The 21,402-nt window shown below is 26.4% G+C and overlaps 7 protein-coding genes across 9 annotated transcripts; 5 read left to right on the top strand and 2 right to left on the bottom strand.

Moving 5' to 3' along the window:
- The first annotated feature begins 1,646 nt into the window (after positions 1-1,646).
- LOC122855227 lies at positions 1,647-6,826 on the top strand. 2 transcript variants are annotated; one of them, XM_044156437.1, is made up of 5 exons: positions 1,647-1,926; positions 2,009-2,230; positions 2,293-5,298; positions 5,335-6,215; positions 6,297-6,826. In XM_044156437.1, the coding sequence occupies exons 3-5, from the start codon at positions 2,311-2,313 to the stop codon at positions 6,397-6,399; spliced, it is 3,972 nt and encodes a 1,323-aa protein (XP_044012372.1). In that variant the 5' UTR covers positions 1,647-1,926; positions 2,009-2,230; positions 2,293-2,310; the 3' UTR covers positions 6,400-6,826. The 2 variants fall into 2 exon arrangements, with proteins under 2 accessions (XP_044012372.1, XP_044012371.1); XM_044156436.1 differs by having other exon boundaries at positions 2,293-6,215.
- A 251-nt stretch (positions 6,827-7,077) lies between these two features.
- LOC122855226 (COP9 signalosome complex subunit 7a-like) lies at positions 7,078-8,555 on the top strand. Its single transcript, XM_044156435.1, has 3 exons — positions 7,078-7,213; positions 7,425-8,107; positions 8,190-8,555. The coding sequence occupies exons 2-3, from the start codon at positions 7,436-7,438 to the stop codon at positions 8,352-8,354; spliced, it is 837 nt and encodes a 278-aa protein (XP_044012370.1). The 5' UTR covers positions 7,078-7,213; positions 7,425-7,435; the 3' UTR covers positions 8,355-8,555.
- Positions 8,556-9,460: 905 nt separating this feature from the next.
- On the bottom strand, positions 9,461-10,048 carry LOC122853951 (speckle-type POZ protein-like B). Its single transcript, XM_044154361.1, has one exon. It carries the CDS (start codon positions 10,046-10,048, stop codon positions 9,461-9,463), a length of 588 nt encoding a protein of 195 aa, XP_044010296.1.
- Positions 10,049-12,911: 2,863 nt separating this feature from the next.
- LOC122855225 (MICOS complex subunit MIC19) lies at positions 12,912-13,908 on the top strand. 2 transcript variants are annotated; one of them, XM_044156434.1, is made up of 3 exons: positions 12,912-13,028; positions 13,144-13,566; positions 13,639-13,908. In XM_044156434.1, exons 2-3 carry the CDS (start codon positions 13,161-13,163, stop codon positions 13,812-13,814), a joined length of 582 nt encoding a protein of 193 aa, XP_044012369.1. In that variant the 5' UTR covers positions 12,912-13,028; positions 13,144-13,160; the 3' UTR covers positions 13,815-13,908. The 2 variants fall into 2 exon arrangements, with proteins under 2 accessions (XP_044012369.1, XP_044012368.1); XM_044156433.1 differs by having other exon boundaries at positions 13,001-13,028; positions 13,129-13,566; positions 13,639-13,843.
- A 50-nt stretch (positions 13,909-13,958) lies between these two features.
- On the bottom strand, positions 13,959-15,663 carry LOC122855224 (B-cell receptor-associated protein 31). Its single transcript, XM_044156432.1, has 3 exons — positions 15,477-15,663; positions 14,866-15,180; positions 13,959-14,781 (listed from the first exon to the last, which is right to left on the bottom strand). Exons 2-3 carry the CDS (start codon positions 15,128-15,130, stop codon positions 14,357-14,359), a joined length of 690 nt encoding a protein of 229 aa, XP_044012367.1. The 5' UTR covers positions 15,131-15,180; positions 15,477-15,663; the 3' UTR covers positions 13,959-14,356.
- A 139-nt stretch (positions 15,664-15,802) lies between these two features.
- On the top strand, positions 15,803-19,555 carry LOC122855223 (eukaryotic translation initiation factor 3 subunit C-like). The gene is made up of 4 exons (XM_044156430.1): positions 15,803-15,923; positions 16,154-16,253; positions 16,351-16,483; positions 16,600-19,555. Exons 2-4 carry the CDS (start codon positions 16,161-16,163, stop codon positions 19,092-19,094), a joined length of 2,721 nt encoding a protein of 906 aa, XP_044012365.1. The 5' UTR covers positions 15,803-15,923; positions 16,154-16,160; the 3' UTR covers positions 19,095-19,555.
- A 296-nt stretch (positions 19,556-19,851) lies between these two features.
- On the top strand, positions 19,852-21,288 carry LOC122855222 (protein cornichon homolog 4). Its single transcript, XM_044156429.1, has 4 exons — positions 19,852-20,145; positions 20,313-20,381; positions 20,444-20,697; positions 20,765-21,288. The coding sequence occupies exons 1-4, from the start codon at positions 20,065-20,067 to the stop codon at positions 20,829-20,831; spliced, it is 471 nt and encodes a 156-aa protein (XP_044012364.1). The 5' UTR covers positions 19,852-20,064; the 3' UTR covers positions 20,832-21,288.
- Positions 21,289-21,402: the final 114 nt, after the last annotated feature.

The following is a 21,402-nucleotide window of genomic DNA, read 5'->3' as shown; positions in this document are numbered from 1 at the left end:
CGCAAAGTAATTTCATTATATAATTCATCAATGCCATTTTTTGCCACTTGAAAATTCAATGACAGGATATTTATTTTCATCATCAAAAGATTATCAAAAAATGTGGTGATGTTGATCGTACCGATGAGTAATTCTATAGTTGATTATTTAACTTACCATATGCATTTGATAAAATACTTTAATGCCAATTCTATTTTAACACCTTCAAAAGACACTTGACCCTATAATTAACAAAATTAATTATTTAAATTTATAACTATTATTTAAGTATGATTTTTATTTGCTAAAATTATTTAATTACTTCGTAATATGATAAAAATTCTTTTGCACCAGTATATTCACCTGGTACACCACCACCACCAGCTTCTGTATTAATATAAGTATACAAGTATACTAACAAAGTTATAAAAATTTATAAATTTTTTCTTTATATTACTAATGATAGTCATTACAGTTTTAGTTTCTGCAGGAGATAAATAATCTGACACCTGAAAATAAAATAATTTATTATCCTTTTTTATTGATAGATATTTATCTTTCAGATTTCAGATTATTATTTATCTGTAAAAGCCGAAACTAAAATTCAAATTTTTTGTAGAAAAATAATAGTAATGAGACTGATTCTTTAGGCTTCTTTTGAAGAGCTCAAAGAACAATGTAAAAACCTGCATGAATTAAAACTACTAATTCAGGTGATAATGCAAAGTTAAAAAATTATTTAGACAATTAAATGTAATTCTTTGATTTAATTTATCTAGGTCTTGGTTTATTTATACTTTGTGGTATTGGTATAATTTTTTATATTTTTCTTAAGTAGCGTTTCGAAATTGTTGTTCGGTTCAGATTTCCAATATTGTGGACTTATCAATCAGTACCTAATTATCTAAATTGCTGGGCTAATTGCCATCATTTTAGAGATCTGAACCGAAAAACGATTTCGGTGTTGAAAATAATATACTCAATAAAAGCCATATGAAAAGTCCACGTGTGATAATTTTTTTGTGTCAGTATAGATGCGGAGACCAGTCTTAATTATTTGAAGCACTCACTTAAAATTTTTATAGACCGAGTTTCACAGACCTTAGGTATATCAATTTTTTGGAAAAAAAAGTGTCTCTAAACATTAATTTTTGTAAGAAAAAAAATACATCATCATGCCTCACGTTACGTAACAATTAATAATTAGTAAATGTTTTTTGGAAAAATTAAAAATTGGAAAAGTTAGAGAAAAGCGAGAAAAGTTGGAAAAACGGTAGTGAAAGTTTTGGATGGAGAAAAATCGGAGAAAATTTTGGTTGGTGAAATGACGGAGAAAATTCGAAATATATATTTATTATCATTCTCATGGAGTTTTATACACCTCCATGATCATTCTACAGAGAGAAGACTTCTAGTGTTTCTAGTAATAAACGCTCGCATGGAGAAAACTGGGGCTATTTTAATACGCATGCGCAACTAAACTGTCAAAAAAAAAAAAAAAAACACAGCAAGCGAATAATTTTACAATAAAAAAAAAAAAATATCCAGCTAATTATTAATTAAAAAAAAAACAAACATTAATTTTTTTTTTTTTTAACCAGATACAAATACTCAAGTCTTACAAATTTTTTTTCTCCATAAATTAAAAAAAAATTATAAATAAATAAAGTTATGACAGTGCTGTGACGTTAAAAACAAAATCCCGTTCTTAAAATTGACTGAAGTTTATTTACATATTTATTTTTTTATATTCATACATAATTTATATCAAGTGAAAATTATTTAACATTATTTAAGTTAAGGTCAAATCACACAATAAATCATTTTTGTTGTGTTGCAAAATTAAACTGTCAATATTGTTTGACACGAGTTGTTGATAAACTGCATAAATTAATATAAACATTCTTTAGTATTTCATCAACAATGAAAAGAGTTAGATATATTTGTGTAAGTGCATTTCTAACTTGACTCAGATTAACTCGTTATTTTTCTATTGTTGTATAAAATTAATTTAATCATTTTATTATAGTGTTATTAAAATTATTCGTTACAATGAAATACCAGTGAAGTAATTATTGGTGAATTAAAACAACTTCAAATGTTATTAATAAATTTGTAAATTGCAAAAGTCAACTGTCATAATTATTGAAGGATGTCCCTGACTTTCTATAGATGATCTAATATGCAATTTTAAACTAGTCACCAAATGTTAATTCAACTGCGTAAATGAATCTCCATTTAAATCATCAAGGTAAGATAATTTATCAAAAAAATATCTAGCTGTTTTAACATTAAATTATATATTAATTACAGAAAATAAATGACATATTGATGACAATGGCAGAAGACGAAGGTACAGAGTGGTTGAGAGAGCTTTTGCATGATGTTCAACTAAGCCAATTTTTTACTCGCATAAGAGATGATTTACAAGTTACAAGATTACACCATTTTGATTATGTACAACCAGAAGATCTTGAAAAAATTGGTCTTGGTAAACCAGGAATACGTAGACTAATGGATGCTGTAAAAAAAAAACGTGCATCACAAAGAAAAAAAAATTTAATAACAAAAATACGTTCTGGTAGTAGTGCTAAAAATAATAAAAGAACATTACAACCAATTGAAAGTACATCAATATTAACATGTTTAATACAAGATAAAGATGTTAGTCTATCAATAAAACTTGGTGATGGTAGTTTTGGTGTTGTTAGAAGAGGTGAATGGAATTCACCAACAGGACGTACACTACCAGTTGCTGTTAAAATATTAAAAGCAGATGCATTAAATCAACCAGGTGTTATTGAAGATTTTGTATCAGAAGTACAAGCAATGCATACACTTGATCATCAAAATTTAATTCGTCTTTATGGTGTTGTATTATCACAACCAATGATGATGGTTACTGAGCTTGCACCACTTGGTTCACTTATTGATTATTTAAGAAAACAATGTGGTCATATATCTGTATTAATATTATGTGATTATGCATTACAAGTTGCAACTGGTATGGCATATCTTGAAGTTAAAAGATTTTTACATCGTGATCTTGCATGTCGTAATGTATTATTAAGTTCATCTGATAAAATTAAAATTGGTGATTTTGGTTTAATGCGTGCATTACCACAACAAGAAGATTGTTATGTTATGACTGAACATAAAAAAGTACCATTTCCATGGTGTGCACCAGAATCATTAAAAGCTCGTCAATTTAGTCATGCATCTGATGTATGGATGTTTGGTGTAACACTATGGGAAATGTTGACATTTGGTGAAGAACCATGGGTAGGTTTAAATGGTTCAGAAATATTAAAAAAAATTGATCGTGATGGTGAAAGACTTCATGAACCTGATGCAAGTCCACCAGCAATGTTTCAACTTATGTTACGTTGTTGGGCAAGAGATCCAGCTGAGAGACCAACTTTTGCACAATTAAAAGATACTCTAACTGGTATTTTACCAACAGTTATGAAAGCATTAAATAGATTTGATGAACCAGATAAAATGCATATTGAAAATGGTGATCAAATTGTTATTATTGATGGTAGACCAGAAAATTATTGGTGGAAAGGACAAAATCAAAGAACATTTCATGTTGGTGCATTTCCACGTTGTCTTGTTGATCCAATGAGACGTAAACAAGTTGAAGATATTAGTAAACCACTTGAAAATTCATTTATACATACGGGACATGGTGCACCATTTGGTAAAAGTTGGGGATCACCACAATTTATTGATGATGTCTATCTTAGAAATCCAATGGAACCACCAGATATTGTTGGTGTTTCACCAGCTGATAAAAAAATATTTTCATACAATACACAAAGATCACGTAAACAATTTAATTATTCAAAATTTCAAAATGATCAATCATCACCAATTAAAACAAATAATTCTTTACCATCATTATCAACAGCAATAGCATCATCATCTGGTAATCCACAAGGTAGTTTAATTGATTTATCACCAGAAGAAATTGCTGAAAATTCACAACGTAATAGTGATACAGCTTGTCGAAGAGTTGTTAATATTTTGGATGAACCAATTGTTGATAATAATGTTAAAACACAACAAGATTATTGGCAAGATGATGAATTAAGATCTTATGCTAATTGTCCAGGTGCACAATCAATACAATCTGATCCTTTTGATACATCAGAAATATTTACGAGTCTTCCTCATTCAAGATACTATAGTCGTGTACCACAAGATGTTGATAGATATTTTAAAACTCAAACATCTTATATGAATGTGGAGAATCAAGATGTTAATAATTCAACTAGTATTAAAAATGATATACAATCTGTTAATCAATATCATTATGAGGTTAATACAGATGTTAATCGTTATTCAGTTAATCTTACAAAAGCAAATAATAAAATAACAAATGAAAATATAAATGTCAATGAAAATATTGTCAATGAAAGACCAAAAAGTTCTTATCATGATGAACATAATGATATCAAAGATAAGCAAAATATACGTACTCAAGATTTAACAAATTGGCCAGATGATTTATCTGATGATAATAATCAACAGCATTATGATAATGTTTCTGTTAAATCAAATAATCTAGAATTAAATGTTGTTCTTCCTCCTACTTCTCCTTTTCCATCTACATCATCTTTACCATCTCCATCATTTATTCCTCCTCCTCCACCTCCTCTTACACCAACTCCAATACTTGTTGCAACAACATCATCAGTTGGTACAAACCAAAGTGTCCTTAATACCAACACAAATGACAATGTTATTCAAGCAATGAATGAATTAACAATTGATACAACTAATCATTCACCTAAACAATTAGATCCAATATTTTTAGCTGAATTAGAAAAAAATCTTGGAGTTAAAGAAGCATCTAAAAATACAAATGAAATTAGTCAATCAAGTAATTCACTTGTAACACATAATGGTATTAATAAAACGTCTGATAATACAAGTGGAATTCCAATGTTAAGACCACCACCACAAGTTGATAAACTTCGTTCACCATCAATTGATTCACGTGGTGGTACAAATTTACCAAGTAAAGTACAAAATTCTTGGCAATCTAAAAATACAAATATTCAAAGATTACAAAGTGGACAAATGATTGAATCAAATACACATGCTATTATTGGACAAACATGGCAACAAATTCAAGCATATGGAACTAAAACAATTGATCCAATTCCATCATCATCAAATATACTTCAACCAGAACAAGTTGAAAATTTACATTTAAATCAAGGATCAAATTTACTTCAAATTGCACCAGCAATTGTACAACAACAAAATAAAATTGAAAATTGTCATATTGATTATAATTATTTTCCACTTCAACAACAGCAACAGCAACAACAACAACAACAACAACAACAACAACAACAACAACAACATAATCATGCATTTACACCGGTAATGCGACCACCAAGTATTGCTCATGTACAAAATGATCTTCAATCATCTTATGCATCTTCATCTAGACCATCTTCATTGCCATCAAATGCAATTTTATCTGAAAAAGTATATGCTGAATTACGTGAAACAGTACCAAATTTAAATCAATTATCACAAAGTGAATTTAATACACTTTATAATAAAACTGTACAACAAAATATACTAAGAAATTATCACAGTTGTAATCAAAATTCATCTTATCAATCAACAAATATTAATACAACAAATACAAGACAAAATCAAACATTACCAAGAAATCATGCAATACAAGATCATCCATTAGATTTTAGTGCAAGTTTAAAACAACCACCAGTTTATAATCCACCACCAAGTTGGAGTCCAATTAAGCTATCTCAAAATGGTGCTAATCCAAATACTCGTATAAATAATAATAATAATTCATTAAGTCAAACAGCAGTTATTAATTTTATGCAATTTACACCAACTCGTACTACTCCAGTATCATCAACATCATCATCATCAGGACATAATCAAACAATAACATCAAGAAGTTTATTACCACAAATGAATGAAACAGTTATTAATACTCAATTGGCAGCTCCAGCATCAGCTTATCCAGCTGGAATAAGTCCACCATTGACAGAAGCATCACAACAGCTAGTCATGTCACTTGATGATGAGTTTAGATCAAGTAAAATAATGAAAGTACAGAAAGATACTTGTGATGCATCACAACAAGAAATTCTTGCTGCTTTACAAGCAACTGGCTGGGATACTAATCAAGCATCAATGCAAATTATCAACGATCGACAAGCAAAGATTAATTCACTTACAAGGTAAAATTTAATATAATTATTTATTATTAATTAAACAATAAGCATTGTTTTTTAATTGTTTTACTTTGTTTAATATTTTAGATTGGGACTTGCCAGTAGACAGCAGTGTGAAGGAGTCTTGAAACAAACTAAATATGATGTTGAACTGGCCGCATCAATGCTAGTTGATCGAGTCAATAATTAATATAAATATATTAATTAATCGATAAATGTCAGTTATTTAATAATGACAATTATTATTTTTTTTTTTTATGTACTAAAAAACGTAGATACTATAGATAAAAGCTTGTTAATTTTTTAAATTTCAAGTCGTTGAAGCACAAACAACGATAAAAAAAGATATAGAAACAAAAAGAAAAAGTATTTTGTTATGATAATATCATAAATTGAAAATTAGATACTGTGATATGTACTAATCCACTAAATTTTTATTGTCTAATTATTTTTTTTTTTTTTTTGTGATTTATAATTATTCTGAACGTTCAAATATTATTAGCTTGTAATACATGTACATGTACATTGTAAACAGACAATATAAAATGATAACAAAAAAAAAAGTTTAAGAACAAGTAGAGATCAAATTATGATAAGCAGCTTTACTGATAAAATAATTATACCAGTTGAATATTACAGCTATAAAAAACAATTGATTTTAAGAAATTTAAAATAAACTATTTAGAAAAAAATAGCCATTACATTGTTTATATATTTTTTTTCGAAATATATTTCTCTAGTTTTCTGTAAAATAATTTTTTATTTAAAAACATTTTTTTTTTTTAATATTTATTAAATCGTTTTTACACTGTAATTTTTTGTTTTTAGCACATGTAATTTTTCCATAACTTACCCAGTTAATAACTCCGAAAATTAACTGATTTTACATTTTCGAAAAAATGTAAAACGAACTTTATATTGTCAAGGTAAATTGTGTTATTGAGACCGCACAAAGAAACACAAAAATATCTTGTATATTGTTACTGATTGTTACTAATAAACAGGTAAGAAATAGATTAAAAAAATTCTACATAATTTAATTAATATCTATAATTACAAATCAAACTAGACAGTTGACAAGTATCTACTTAAAAACAATTGTTTAGATATATAACCTCAAATTATTGAAAAAACAATATTTGTTGTTGTTTTTTTTTTTAAATCAAATTAAATAACAATGTGTTTTTCTAATGCAACTTTATTGTTAAAAAATAGGAATATAAAAAATGACTGGAACAGTAAATGAAGATGACAATGTTGTCCCTTCAACAGAGAAGGCATCAAACAATCCATTGGAACAATTTGTGTTACTTGCTAAAACAGCAAAAGGTGCTGCAGCATTGGAATTAATAAAACAAGTTATTGAAACACCAGGTGTTCATGTATTTGGTGAATTATTAGATATGCCAAATATAAAAGAACTTGATAATAGTCCACATGCTGAATATTGGAATACTCTTAATCTATTTGCATATGGTACATACAAAGATTATTTAAAAAATATTGATAATTATTTAAAGTTAACACCTGTACAACAAAAAAAACTTCAACATTTGACAATTGTAACATTGGCTGAAAAATCAAAATGTATACCATATTCAGAATTATTAGAAGAACTTGATATTAAAAATGTACGTGATTTAGAAGATCTTATTATTGAAGCTGTTTATGCTGATATTATTCATGGTAAATTGGATCAAAAAAATTCACAACTTGAAGTTGATTATGCTGGTCTTGGAAGAGATGTTAAACCAGGTGAAACACGTGATGTTGTTGAGACATTAGCACTTTGGGGTGATACTTGTAATACTGTATTGGCATGTATTGAAGATCAAGTTAAAAAAGCTAATAATGAAAAACATAAAGCTACTTTACACAAAGATCAACTTCAACAAAATGTAAGTGTTTATATTAATTAACTACGAGCTATATTTATTTGATTTTGTTTAATGTTTTTTTTTTTTGTTTTTCATTTGTTAGATTGCAGCAATTAAAAAATCAATTGTCTCACAAGTACAAGAGGCTGATGTTGCTGGTGGAAGTTCTGGTGAATTAAATCGTGAAGCTATGTCAGTTCCATCAGAATCCAAGAAAAAACAACAAAAGACCAAAGGTATTAGAGGCAGTGGAAAATTTTGGAAATAATATGTTTATAAGTGGAATTTTTTTATATTTTTATTATAAATTAAATTCACCACTTGAAGCTATTGGATAATTAACATCTTGAGTTTTATATTAACACTTGTTTCATGTTAATTAATTGTATTCTTTTTTTTTCTTATTACTTTTCAATAAAACAATTAAAATATTATAAAATAAATAAATCAGCTAAATAAAAGTTTAATGTAACTTAAAAATATTTAAGTTTAAAAGTGTTTGTTGATTTTTAAAGAATCCAGTTTACATTCCCAGACATTTTTCTATAATTATTTACATGATATTGATGCTTTTTTTAAATTTATTTTACCAGGTGATTAAATGACCATTGTCGAGTGATTGTAGCCCAATAAAATATTATAAAAAAATAACTCAGTTAATGACAATGATGATCCAACTCATTGAAATGTTGGAGTGTTGTTGCTCAATAAATAAAATTAAAAAATATATGAAATGATTGTACATATCAAGCTGTTTAAAAGATAAAATTATTTAAATTAATTTTTGTCTTATTAATCAAGGTATTTACACTGTTTTTCTCCATGTTTTTTAGAGTAACTTTAAAGTGATTTTGAAAAACTTGTAGCAGTTTTTCATACAAAACCAACTCAAAATCTATAAAAAAAAATATCCAGCATTATTAAAAAGCATCTAAAATTGGATTCAATTATGTTATCTATTTGTTTATTTACTTTATTTTAATATTAAATCATCCAGCTTCTTGATTTATTATACAAGGAGCTTTCTTTCGGTGGTTTATTATTTTTTTCCCAATTTATTTTTGAGCATTCGTAGTCAGCAAAAAGTCAGTTTGCAACATGAGGGGTTGGATTAGTTATGCTTTAATCAAGAAGACTAGAAATAGAATATTAATTTGAATATTTTCATGATAACATGATAGTTGGATTTTATAAGAAAATTATTAAATTTAAAATTAATATTTATTTTTCAGAATAAACTTAACAACTAAAAAAGGGATAATAAGGTTTTTAAAATAATAAGTCTATTGATTAAAATTTTTTCTTTATTATAATAAAAGTTTTAGAAAAAAATTGAGTAAGTTATTTCAAATAATGTTTATAAAATTTTTGATTTTACAACAAAAGCAACTCTCCAAGAACACCTACAAAAATTTCTGGATATTCTTTTTTTGCAACTTGAAATTTTTCGTTTGACATAATAGCTGCTAAATTTTCTTTCATAAATTTTAAACATTTATTATTTAGTTTTTCAAGATTATATCTATCAGAACAAACAAGTATACTTGCAACATTATCAACATTTATCGTTTCGCATATTATTTCTTCACAAAGTTTTTTAAGACAATCAACCTGATATTTTTCAGCAGCAGCAAGTAGTTCCATTGGCATATTGTTAACTTTTGATAATTCACCAGTATAAATGCAATGTAAAAGTTCTTCGAAAACATCTTCATCAATATCATCAATGACAACTTCATTTTTTTGATTTTCTTTGAATTGTTCATGATCAAACATTGCAGCAAAAACAGGACTGCGTACTGCAAGAATTGCTTTGATTGCACGAAATGATTTTTGACCCACATGAATGGTAACATCAGCTGATTTTTCACTTAATAAAAGTTTTTTCATGTCGACATTCAGTTGTTGTTGTGCATCAAATGATGAAATTACATTAGAATTATTTTCTAGTTTTTTAGGCATTGTTATTGTACAACAAATTTTAAGTTCATCATTTTGTATATATGCTAAACTCTTTAATTTTTCATGTGAAATAAAATAATCCCATTCAACTTTTTCTAATAATTTACAGAAATTATATTTCATAGTTATTTCATAATCATTATTAATTGATAATTTACATTTTATTGGTAATTGTGAAATACTATTGAACGATTGAAGATGTAGTGCTACCGATAAATATGGATCATTACAGCTATAATCATTTTCGCGATATGATGAAGATGATTTCAAAATCCACACATCGTCAAAATCAGCATAATGAGATGAAAAACTTGGTGATTCCAATTTTTTTCGACACAATTGCTTGAAGTTTTTAATTGTCCATTCATATGTAAATTCACAATTTTCCATATCAGAGTCTTTGTTTGACTTTATAAGTTTAATGCAATCGGCAAGTAAAACTGCCATGATTGTGTGAATTAATATTTGTTTTAAACTTATAAATTTTTTTTTTTGCACAATAGTATTTGCGTTGCTGGACAACCTAACTCAGGTTGATCCGCGATGAAAATTGATGAAAATGACACGTTCCAACAGGTTCTTTTTGGTTCTCTTGGGTAATTGGGTTCCTTGGGATTTTTTCTAAGCAGCAGCGTTTGGCTTTTTTTTTTTATTTTACGCATTTTGTGTATAATACTGATAAAACGTAGAATATGGCGGTGCTTCCGCCGGTAAATAAGGAGATCAAAGTAGATGCTGTATATTTAAATAAAAGAGCGACCCTGTGTTTTCTACGGAAGCCCTGCTAATAAATTAGTTATTGCAAGTTATTCGTTCGAGTAATAATAATTATAATATTGGTACTTATTAAATGAAGAAGGTGGTGGTGGTGGTGCACCAGGTGAATATACTGGTGCAAGAGGTTTTTTATCAATTATCATATTACTGAGCAAATAAAAATAATATTTAAACAAGTTAATCACCACATTTTTTGATAATCTTTTGATGCCTTTTTGTTATTATAGCATTGATAAATTATAATGAAATTACTCTGTGTTTTAAAATAAATGATTCACAACAACTTAAATTATTTAGATTTGTCTCAATTAATAAATTTTGTTTTACAGTGGTGGTTTTGTTTAATAATTGAAAAAAAATATATATAAAACAAAATGAATATATAATGGAATCAATTAAACATTGAAAGTTTTTCCTTTTTATTTTTATATATAATGATTATATAACATTTAAATATTGTCATGATAACATGACGATTTGATTTATTAACAAAATTATTAAATTTAAAAATAGTATTTATATTTTTCGAAAAAAAATTAACTAAAGATAGGATAATAAGGTTTTTACAATAATAAGTCTATTGATAAAAATTTATTTTTCAATATTTTTTTTTCTTTATTATAATATACCTATAAGGATTAGAAAAAAATATTATAAGTAAGTTATTTCAAATAATGTTGAAAAATTTTATAGGTAAAACTGGAGGTTTTTTTTTAAACAAAACACCAATGATTATTCTTTATTTTGTGACGTAAGTAACTGCTCAAGAACACCTACAAAAACTTCAGGATATTTTTTTTTGTAGACTTTAAATGTTTTATTTGACATAACAGCTCGTAAATGTTTTTTTGTAAATTCTAAACATTTTTCATTCAGTTTTTTGAGATCATATCTGTTAGAATAAACAAGTATACTTGCAACATTATCAAAATTAATCGTTCCACATATTATTTCTTCACAAATATTTTTAAGACAATCAACCTGATATTTTTCAGCAACAGCAAGTAGTTCTATTGGCATTTTGTCAACATTTGGTGATTCATCAGTATAAATATAATGTAAAAATTCTTCAAAAACATTTTCATCAATATCTTCAATGATAACCTCATTTTTTTCATTTTCTTTTAATTGATCATGATCAAACATTGCAGCAAAAACAGGACTACGTGCTCCAAGAATTCCTTTGATTGCACGAAATGATTTTTGACCGACTTGAATGGTAACATCAGTTGATTGTTCATTTAACAAAATTTTTTTTAAGTCGACACTTAGTTGTTGTTTTGAGTCAAATGATGGAGTTACATCAAAAGTATTTGTTAGTTTTTGAGACATTGTTATTGTACAACGAATTTTAAGTTCATTAATCATTAGATCTTGTAATTCCGATATTTTATTAAAGTCATCATATTCAATTTCTTCTGATAATTTACAGAAATTATATTTCATAGTTATTTCATTTTTATTATTAATTGATATTTTCCATTTTGTTTGTAATTCTGAGGTATTGTTGAACGATTTAAGTTGTAGCTTTACACGTACACGATGATGCCACAATGGATCATATTTTAAAATCCATTCATCGTCAAAATCAGCACAATGAGATGAAAAACTTGGTGATTCAATTTTTTCTTTACACAATCGCTGGAAGTTTTTAATTGTCCATTCATATGTAAATTCACAAGTTTTCATACCAGTAACAGCTGGCACTTCCTTTGACTCTTCAAGTTTAATGCAATCAGCAAATATAACTGCCATTATTGTGTTAATAAATATTCGTTTTTAAACTAATAAATTTTTTTTTGGCACAATTGTACTTGCGTATTTGTACAACTTAACTCAGGCTTAACAGGTTTTTCTGGTTCTCACTTCTTGAACGGTGCAAACCAGTGCAAACGGTGGAGTAGAATTGAGTAGAATCCAGTAGAATCACTTAAAAATTATCGTTATCTGCACATGACACTGCGCAATGACAATTAAACCTTGGCAATTTATGGCGCTCATGATGTTGACAGTAATTATTGCAACCACGGTAAATTACTCTAAATATTTTTTGCAATTTTTTTTGTGTACATTTACCAACACAATCAAAGTGGTAAAATAAAAAAAAATAAAAAATATATCTCATATGTCGAGCATGTATTATGAAATTTATGTAACTAAATAAATCTATATAAAAATTATTAACTTACTAATAAATAGACAGGTAAATAAATAATAAAAATAATTGTAGGAATATTATAAATAAATTAATAATAAAACATATTTAATATTAATTTTACAAATGATAATTTTAACAAAATGAGGTTGGTTTTTAACAGGAGCAATTTTGGCTATTATGGGCTCCAGTCAAAGTTCACGTAAATTAACAATTAATAATGAAGATGGTGTTATACAAATATCAACTGATCTTGTTCAACGTTTGTCAGCAAATAGTAAAAAATCATTGACAAATTTGCAAGATGATAAAACACCAGTAATTACACCTGAGCCAATTGTCAATCAACAAACATCCATCGAACCCATACAAAATAAAAAATCATCAAATGAAGGTCAAGCTCAAAATTATCCAGAGTACACAATGACTGCATATAAAATACAACAACAAAAAGAAGCTGAATTAAAAGCTCAAGATCAATATTGGCAAAAACGTCTTGAAAATGTTAAATCATCACAAGAAAAAATAACAAATGTTTTTAATGAAGAATATAAACGTGCCATAGCTGAAATATCAAATGCAAAAGGTAAAAAAATATAATAGTAAAATTGTTGGTAACAAAAAATATATTTATAATTTTATCTGTTTGGTTATTTAGGTAATAAAAATATTGATTTAAATACAACAACACCAGCATGTGGTCCAAATAAAGATAAAGTACTTCAATGTTATAATGAAAATCCACGTGAAATTCTTAAATGTGCTAGTTTAGTAGAAGAATTTAATAATTGTGTTGATCAACGTCGTTTTGGTCTTATCTCAGCAAAATGCTAATAGAAATTAATAACAATTTTATCTTAAACAAAATGAAATATATTTGTTTTATATTAATTGAAAATTAATTAAATAAAAAAAATATATACATCTAGTTTTCAATAATTTGAATGTTTATTTATAATTTACCTGAAAAATAAGTTGTTTTTTTGTTCAAGGATTTTTAATATTTTTAGTTTAAATTATTATTCGAAATAAATTTTTTAAATTAAATTAAGCTTTATTGGATTCAAGGCAATAACAAAATTATTTTTTAAATAATATTGTTTATAAATACAAAATTATTACAAGCATTTACATTTTTATTTTTTCGATGATGTTTTTTCTTTTAGAAAGTTAACAATCTTATCAGTTATTAGCTGATAAATCATAGAAAAAAAAAAGTTACAAATCTCAACAAAAAAACTGATGAAATACCTATTTATAATAAGTAATATTTTTTCAAAAAAAATTATACCCTAAGCTGAGGATTAAACCATAAAAAACAAATTATTATAATGAAAAACAAGGAAGAAAAAATTAATGAAAAATAGAATAATTATTTAATCACTTTTTTTGTCACCACCAGCTGCTTGTAATTTTGAAAATTCATTGGAAAGACGATCATATTCTTTTGTTAATGATTCTGCTTGTGATTTAAGAGCTTCTTTATCTTTTTTTTCTTTATTAAGTTCATTTTTTAATTCTGTTTTTTCATTTGAAACTTTAAGTAATTGTGATTTTAGCTCAGAAACAATTTTATCATGTGCTTCATTTGAATCATTTTGTGCTGTTTCACCTTTTTGTGATAACAAACTTTTTGCTGTTGTTGTTGCTGATTGAGCTTGACGCATTGATGCTTCACTGTTTGCCAATAGTACAGCTTGATCTGATATTAAAATTACCAAACGACGAATAACCAAACTCAAAAATAAAGCGAAGCCAGAAATGTAAAAATTTCTTTGAGCTCGGAAGAGTCTCATGTTTCCTATTAACAAAACAATAATATTTAATTTAATTAAACTTGATTTTTTAAGACCTTGTTTATGAGAAAAATAATACACAAGCTCACCTTGCATTTCAGCATCAAGATGAGCATGATCTTGTTCAGTACTTGAATATTTCTTCATTTCTCTAATTGCATCCAACAAAAACAATACCAATATTGCCAATAAAACAAGGAAATAAATTGATGCTTGATTCCTTAAACTTTGTAAAAATTTTGATCTAAAAAATCTCTGCCATCTTTTTGGTGATGCTATTGGCAATACCAATAACAATACAACTGCAATCTCCAGGTACAAAAATGTGGCAATAAGGGTCCACTGAAGACTCATGATGATTTTGTTTTTTTTTTTATTATTAAATTATAAATTCAATGCGTCAGCTAAAATGAAAACAAAATTACATATTATTTTTATCATTAAAAGAAAAAAAATACTGATAAATTAATGACGATTAAAAAAAAAAAAATATAAAGAATAATCTAGAATTTACATTTAATCATAAAATCAAATGATTAAAAAAAAAATATATTTTTTTCATATTGATAATTAATGATGAATAATGATGACATATCTGACGTGGCCATTTATTATCCTGTGATTTTTTTGCAGATTTTTTTTTTTGATGATTTTTAGTATTTAGTTTTTAATTTATCAAGTAAAAATAATAAAAACTTACCGTTTTATAATGAGTAATATGCCTGAGTAATTTCTATCAGTCTGAGAAATGAAGTTGTCCCCGGGTAACAAGTATTTATTTAGATTGTTCTTGGCTCTTTTTTTAACCAGTAAACCAGGTAATGTTCAATCAAGTGTGTACGAGCAAATTCATGTGCCGATGTCACGATGTGCGTTGAAAAATTTTTTATAAAAATACAATTGACGTCAGACACGTCAGTTTTTAAAGAAAACAGAGATGCATTGAGTTAATTCTACAAGTGGGAATGAGACAGCTAGATAATAAGGTTTATTTACACTAAAATATTTCCAACACGAATCTTTTTTCTTTTTTTTTCTGATTTTTTTTCCTTCTTTCCTTTTTTTGGTGTCAGCTTAGCTGAGCATGGCATGGCCTTATAAAGAATAAAGTTAATTAAAAAAATCAAATTAAAAAAAAATACTGCTCGTAAGTTTAAAAATAATATTGAAATTTATTTTTTAAATTTTTATAATATATTTTACATTAGATAATTTTTTTGTTTATTTCTTTTATTTAAAAAAGTGTTAACATATTTTTTTTTTGGTTATGAAATTAATGAAGCCACGCGACTTTATTTGTTGTAAAAAAAAAATCTACACCTAGTGAAATTTAGTACATGTTAATAATTTTTTTTTATATTTATATTATTGTTTTAGATTTAAAATGAGTAAGTTTTTTACAACTGGAACAGACTCTGAGTCTGAAAGCTCATCAGAAGATGAGCAATTGCCAAGAGCACCAGTAGCAACTTTTACAGTAAGTTGATAAATAATTTTGCAATTAATTATAGTGTATCAAGTACATTTTTATTTGTTTATAATAATTAATTGTTGATGTTTATTATTGTTTTTAGTACAGTGATGATGAGGAGGATACTAAAAGAGTGGTTAGATCCACTAAAGAAAAACGTTATGAAGACATAACTAATTGTATCAAAGCCATTAAAAATCATAAAAAAATAAAAGATGTACCAAATGTATTGGAATGTAAGTTTTAAATAATATAAATAATTATAAATATTATTTATTTTACTCTAATATTAATCAACTTGACATGAAAATTATGAATAATTAAAATAATAATTTATTTATTTATTTTTTAGCATTTGAAAGTCTTCAAAAAGCATATACAAAATCTCTAAATGTTATTATGAAAAATGAAGATGGAAAAATCCCAACATTTTATATACGTTGCTTGGCTGAACTGGATGATTTTGTTAATGAAAATTGGGATGATCGTAAAAATATGGCTAAAAATAGTTCAAAAGCATTGACAACACTTCGTCAAAGAGTCAGAAAATACAACAAAGATTTCGAAACTGAAATTGCAAAGTTTCGTGAAAATCCAGATCAAGAAGATGAAGAAGAAGAAGAAGAAAAACCAGATGAAGGTTTTGATTCTGAAGATGAAGATGCAGATGAAAAAGATAAAGCTGTATCATTTAAAAAAACAGTAGAAATTGTTGAATCAGATGTTAAAAAAGTAGTAGATGATGAAAGTGGTAGTGAATCTTCAGATTGGGGTGAAGGTTCTAGTTCTGAAGATTCTGAGACTACTGATGATGGCGGTACAAAAGATTTACGTCAAAAATTTATAAAAAAAGCAACAGTTGATAAAGATGATGATGATGATGATAAAGCAACAAAAAAAGATCAACGTAAAGAACGTATTGAAAAAGAACGTAAAAAGAAAAAAGAAGAACCAATGAAAGATGATGGTCAAGGTGAATGGCATGTTGTTGAAAAAGGTGTTAGCGTACAATCTGAAAAACCAAAAATGTTTGCTAAAGATGCTGATATTAATACATCATCTGTATTAAAAAAATTAAATGAAATAATTGCAGCACGTGGAAAAAAACGTACAGATCGTCGTGAACAAATTGAATTATTACATGAATTATTATCAATAACTGAATCACATACACTTGGTCCAGCAATAATAATTAAAATTAAATTACAAATGGTATCATCAATATTTGATTATAATCCAAAAGTATCTGATGCAATGAAACCAGAATATTGGAAAAAATTACTTGAAAGAATTAATGAAATATTAAATATTCTTATTGAAAATCCAGATATGGAAATTGCTGAATCAGTATCTGAAGATGCTGAAGAATTTGAAACAACACCATATAAAATACATGGTTGTATTTTAACAATTGCTGAACGTCTTGATGAAGAATTTACAAAATTACTTAAAGAATGTGATCCACATTCAAATGATTATGTTGAACGTTTAAAGGATGAAAATATTGTTGCATCAATTATTGATAAAGTACAACAATATTTAGAAAAACATGGTTCACCATCACAATTATGTCGTATGTATTTACGTACAATTGGTCATTTATATTATAAATTTGATCCAAATGTACTTGAACAAAAACAGGGAAAAATTGATAAAACAGTTGTAACATCAGCACAAGTTATGGATAAATTATGTAAATATATTTATGCAAATGATTTAACTGATCGTATTAGAACAAGAGCAATATTATCACATATTTATCATCATGCTCTACATGACAATTGGTTTCAAGCACGTGATTTAGTATTGATGTCACATTTACAAGAAACAATTCAACATTCTGATCCATCAACTCAAATATTGTACAATCGTACAATTGCTAATTTAGGATTATGTGCATTTCGTCATGGTAATATAAAAGATGCTCATAATTGTCTTGTTGATTTAATGATGACTGGTAAAGTTAAAGAATTACTAGCACAAGGTTTATTACCACAAAGACAACATGAAAGAAGTAAAGAACAAGAAAAAATTGAAAAACAACGTCAAATGCCATTTCACATGCATCATAATTTAGAATTATTAGAATGTGTTTATCTTGTATCAGCAATGCTTATTGAAATACCATATATGGCTGCACATGAATTTGATGCACGTCGTCGTATGATATCAAAAACATTTTATCAACAATTACGTTCAAGTGAACGTCAATCATTAGTTGGTCCACCAGAATCAATGCGTGAACATGTTGTTGCTGCATCAAAAGCAATGCGTAATGGTAATTGGGTAGCATGTAATGCATTTATAATTAATGAAAAAATGAATACAAAAGTATGGGATTTATTTTATCAAGCTGATAAAGTACGTGATATGTTAACACGTTTAATTAAAGAAGAAGCATTGAGAACATATTTATTTACTTATTCACATGTTTATGATTCAATATCAATGCCAACACTTGCTGATATGTTTCAACTTGAACGTTCAGTTGTACATTCGACAATAAGTAAAATGATTATTAATGAAGAATTAATGGCATCACTTGATGATCCATCAGAGACTGTTGTTATGCATCGTAGTGATCCAAGTCGTTTACAATCATTGGCATTACAATTAACTGATAAAGTTAATAATTTTGTTGATTCAAATGAACGTATATTTGAAATGAAACAAGGTAATTTCTTTTCACGAGGTGGTAATCAAGGTAATTTTAGAGATCGACAGAATTTCAATCGTCAAGGACAAGATTGGAATAGACAGAGACGTGATCAACGTAATCGTAATAATGACCGCAACAATGATCGTAATAATGATCGCAACAATGACCGTAACGAAGACCGTAATTAGATTTAATATTCTTTGGAAAAAAAAGAATAACGACCGGTTTTTTCGTCCAACATTGCAGTTAACTAAAGTTTAAACTATAATTAACTAACTAAGGATTTGGTTACCGATTGCTTTTTTTATATGCTTTGGTATTGAAAATATCAATAAGTAGTTAATCCTTAGTTAGTTAAAGTTAGTTAATGCTCAGTTAACTCTAATGTTGGACGAAAAAACTGGCCCAAATCTATTTCAATTAATTAAACATTATTAATTTTAATTTTTTTTTTTTTCCTCGGTTTTTTTTTTTTTTTTATTCGTAATAAAAGCATTTTATAATTGTAAAAAATGTTTTCACTTGTAACTTTGATGATCATTATGATACAAGTAATTGTAATGATTTTGTATTTTTTTTGGATGATTTAAAAGCAATGTATGAATAAAAAAATCTTGATTAAAAATTTATAATAATATTAATAATGATTGTTATTATTTATTTCGTTAAATAAGATATTTGCCAAAATAAAAAAAGATTAATATAAGTTTTGATGTCTTGGGCATCATAAACATGAATTAATAATAAATAAAACAAAGCAATACAATAATTTGAATATTTAAATTGATTAATTAGTTTATAAAAAATACAAAAAAATATAATTTATTTATTTATTTTCAGGGTGTAAAGTGTAAACAGATCTTTACAAGAACAATAGAAACTTTTTTTTTTTCCTAGAGAAAACTAAAGCCATGAGGTTGGTAAATTTTATTACCAGTTAGTAACTAAATACCCACTTGTCAACCATCATTGATGATGAAAATTTTGTATCAAGAATATCCATTTTTTCAACTCATTTAATTTATTAATAAAAACTTGCATCATTTGTTGAAATAAATTAAGTTTATCAAGTAATTTAATTGCGTCAATAATAATTCTATAATCAGTTGAAAGTTTATGGCTTAAAATTATTTATAGCCAAGTGAAAAATAAATAACCATGAGTTTAATTTCTGAGCCTTTGTTTTTCACACTTGCTCTATTAGATACTGGAATAATATTATTTGTTCTTGTCTATTTTGTATCCTTTTTAAAACACCAATATTTATTAAATTAAATATATTAATTTATCAATTAAAATGTTATTAATTTACGCCATTTAAACTTGTAATTTTGGCGGCAAATTTGAACTATTTATTTATTTTTTTTTGCTAATTTTTATATATTTCTTAACAATTATTTAATCAGGTGATTATACTGTCAGATCTTGAGTGTGATTATCTCAATGCACGTCAATGCTGTTCACGTTTAAACAAGGTAATATAATTAATCTAAAAAAAAAATTGACTATTTAATAACAATTTATCTATTAATTTCAGTGGGTGATACCAAAAACTGTTGCACATTCAGTTCTCAATTTATGCTTGTTATTGTATGGTCATTGGATTTTATTCTTGATGAATCTTCCATTGACCATTTGGCTGTGGTATGAATATTTAACAGTACCAAAAGGAAATACTGGTGTATTTGATCCAACTGAAATTCACAATTGTCGTTTACTCAGAAGACACACAAGAGACACCATGATTTATCTTGGCTATTATCTCGTCTTTTTCTTCATTTATTTATACTGGTTAGTAAAAATAATTTAGCTCAATTATTTATACAACTTTTCATTATTTTTTTGTTCTATTTTTCAGTATGATAATATCTCTGCTCAAAGGTGATCCAATCGACAGATCAGATGATGACAATGTCGAGTTTTAAAATCATCAAAAAACACTGATGAAAATTTAAAATACAATTAGCAATTAATTATTTATTTTTTCATTATCAGTTTAAGAATTATACTGTTAATTTATCCTCTCATTTTATGGCTTCATCAACATCAACAAGAAACCTACAAAAATTATCAAATTAAATATCAAATTTACTTGAATAAAATGGAAACCAAAAAGGGGATTATAAATTACCAAACAATTGTAACAAAAATGAAATACTTTTTGTCCACTTGTTTGTATAATCAAAGTTTGTTAAATATAAGTTTAATATTTGTGATGTTTGAATGAAAAAAAAAACAAACCAAACAATAAATTTAAGAAAGTAAATTCTCTATTTGTACGACAGATAAATTTCTAGTCGATTGGTGTTATCACCGAAATACAGTAATAATTTTATATGTTAAAAAAAAAAAAATTGAAATACAAATTTTTACATGTTTTTCAAATTTATTTCTATTATTAATAACAACCAAATTCATGTAGCTTGTTATTGTTTTTGATGTCTTTTTGAGTGTTTATATTGTTGATGAAAATTACAGCTATAATAACAACAAAAA

Source organism: Aphidius gifuensis, linkage group LG4 (assembly GCF_014905175.1).
Source record: "Aphidius gifuensis isolate YNYX2018 linkage group LG4, ASM1490517v1, whole genome shotgun sequence".
Taxonomy (NCBI): domain Eukaryota; kingdom Metazoa; phylum Arthropoda; class Insecta; order Hymenoptera; family Braconidae; genus Aphidius; species Aphidius gifuensis.
The sequence above is the reverse complement of the archived record's forward strand: the minus strand, read 5'-3'. Positions and strand labels throughout refer to the sequence as shown.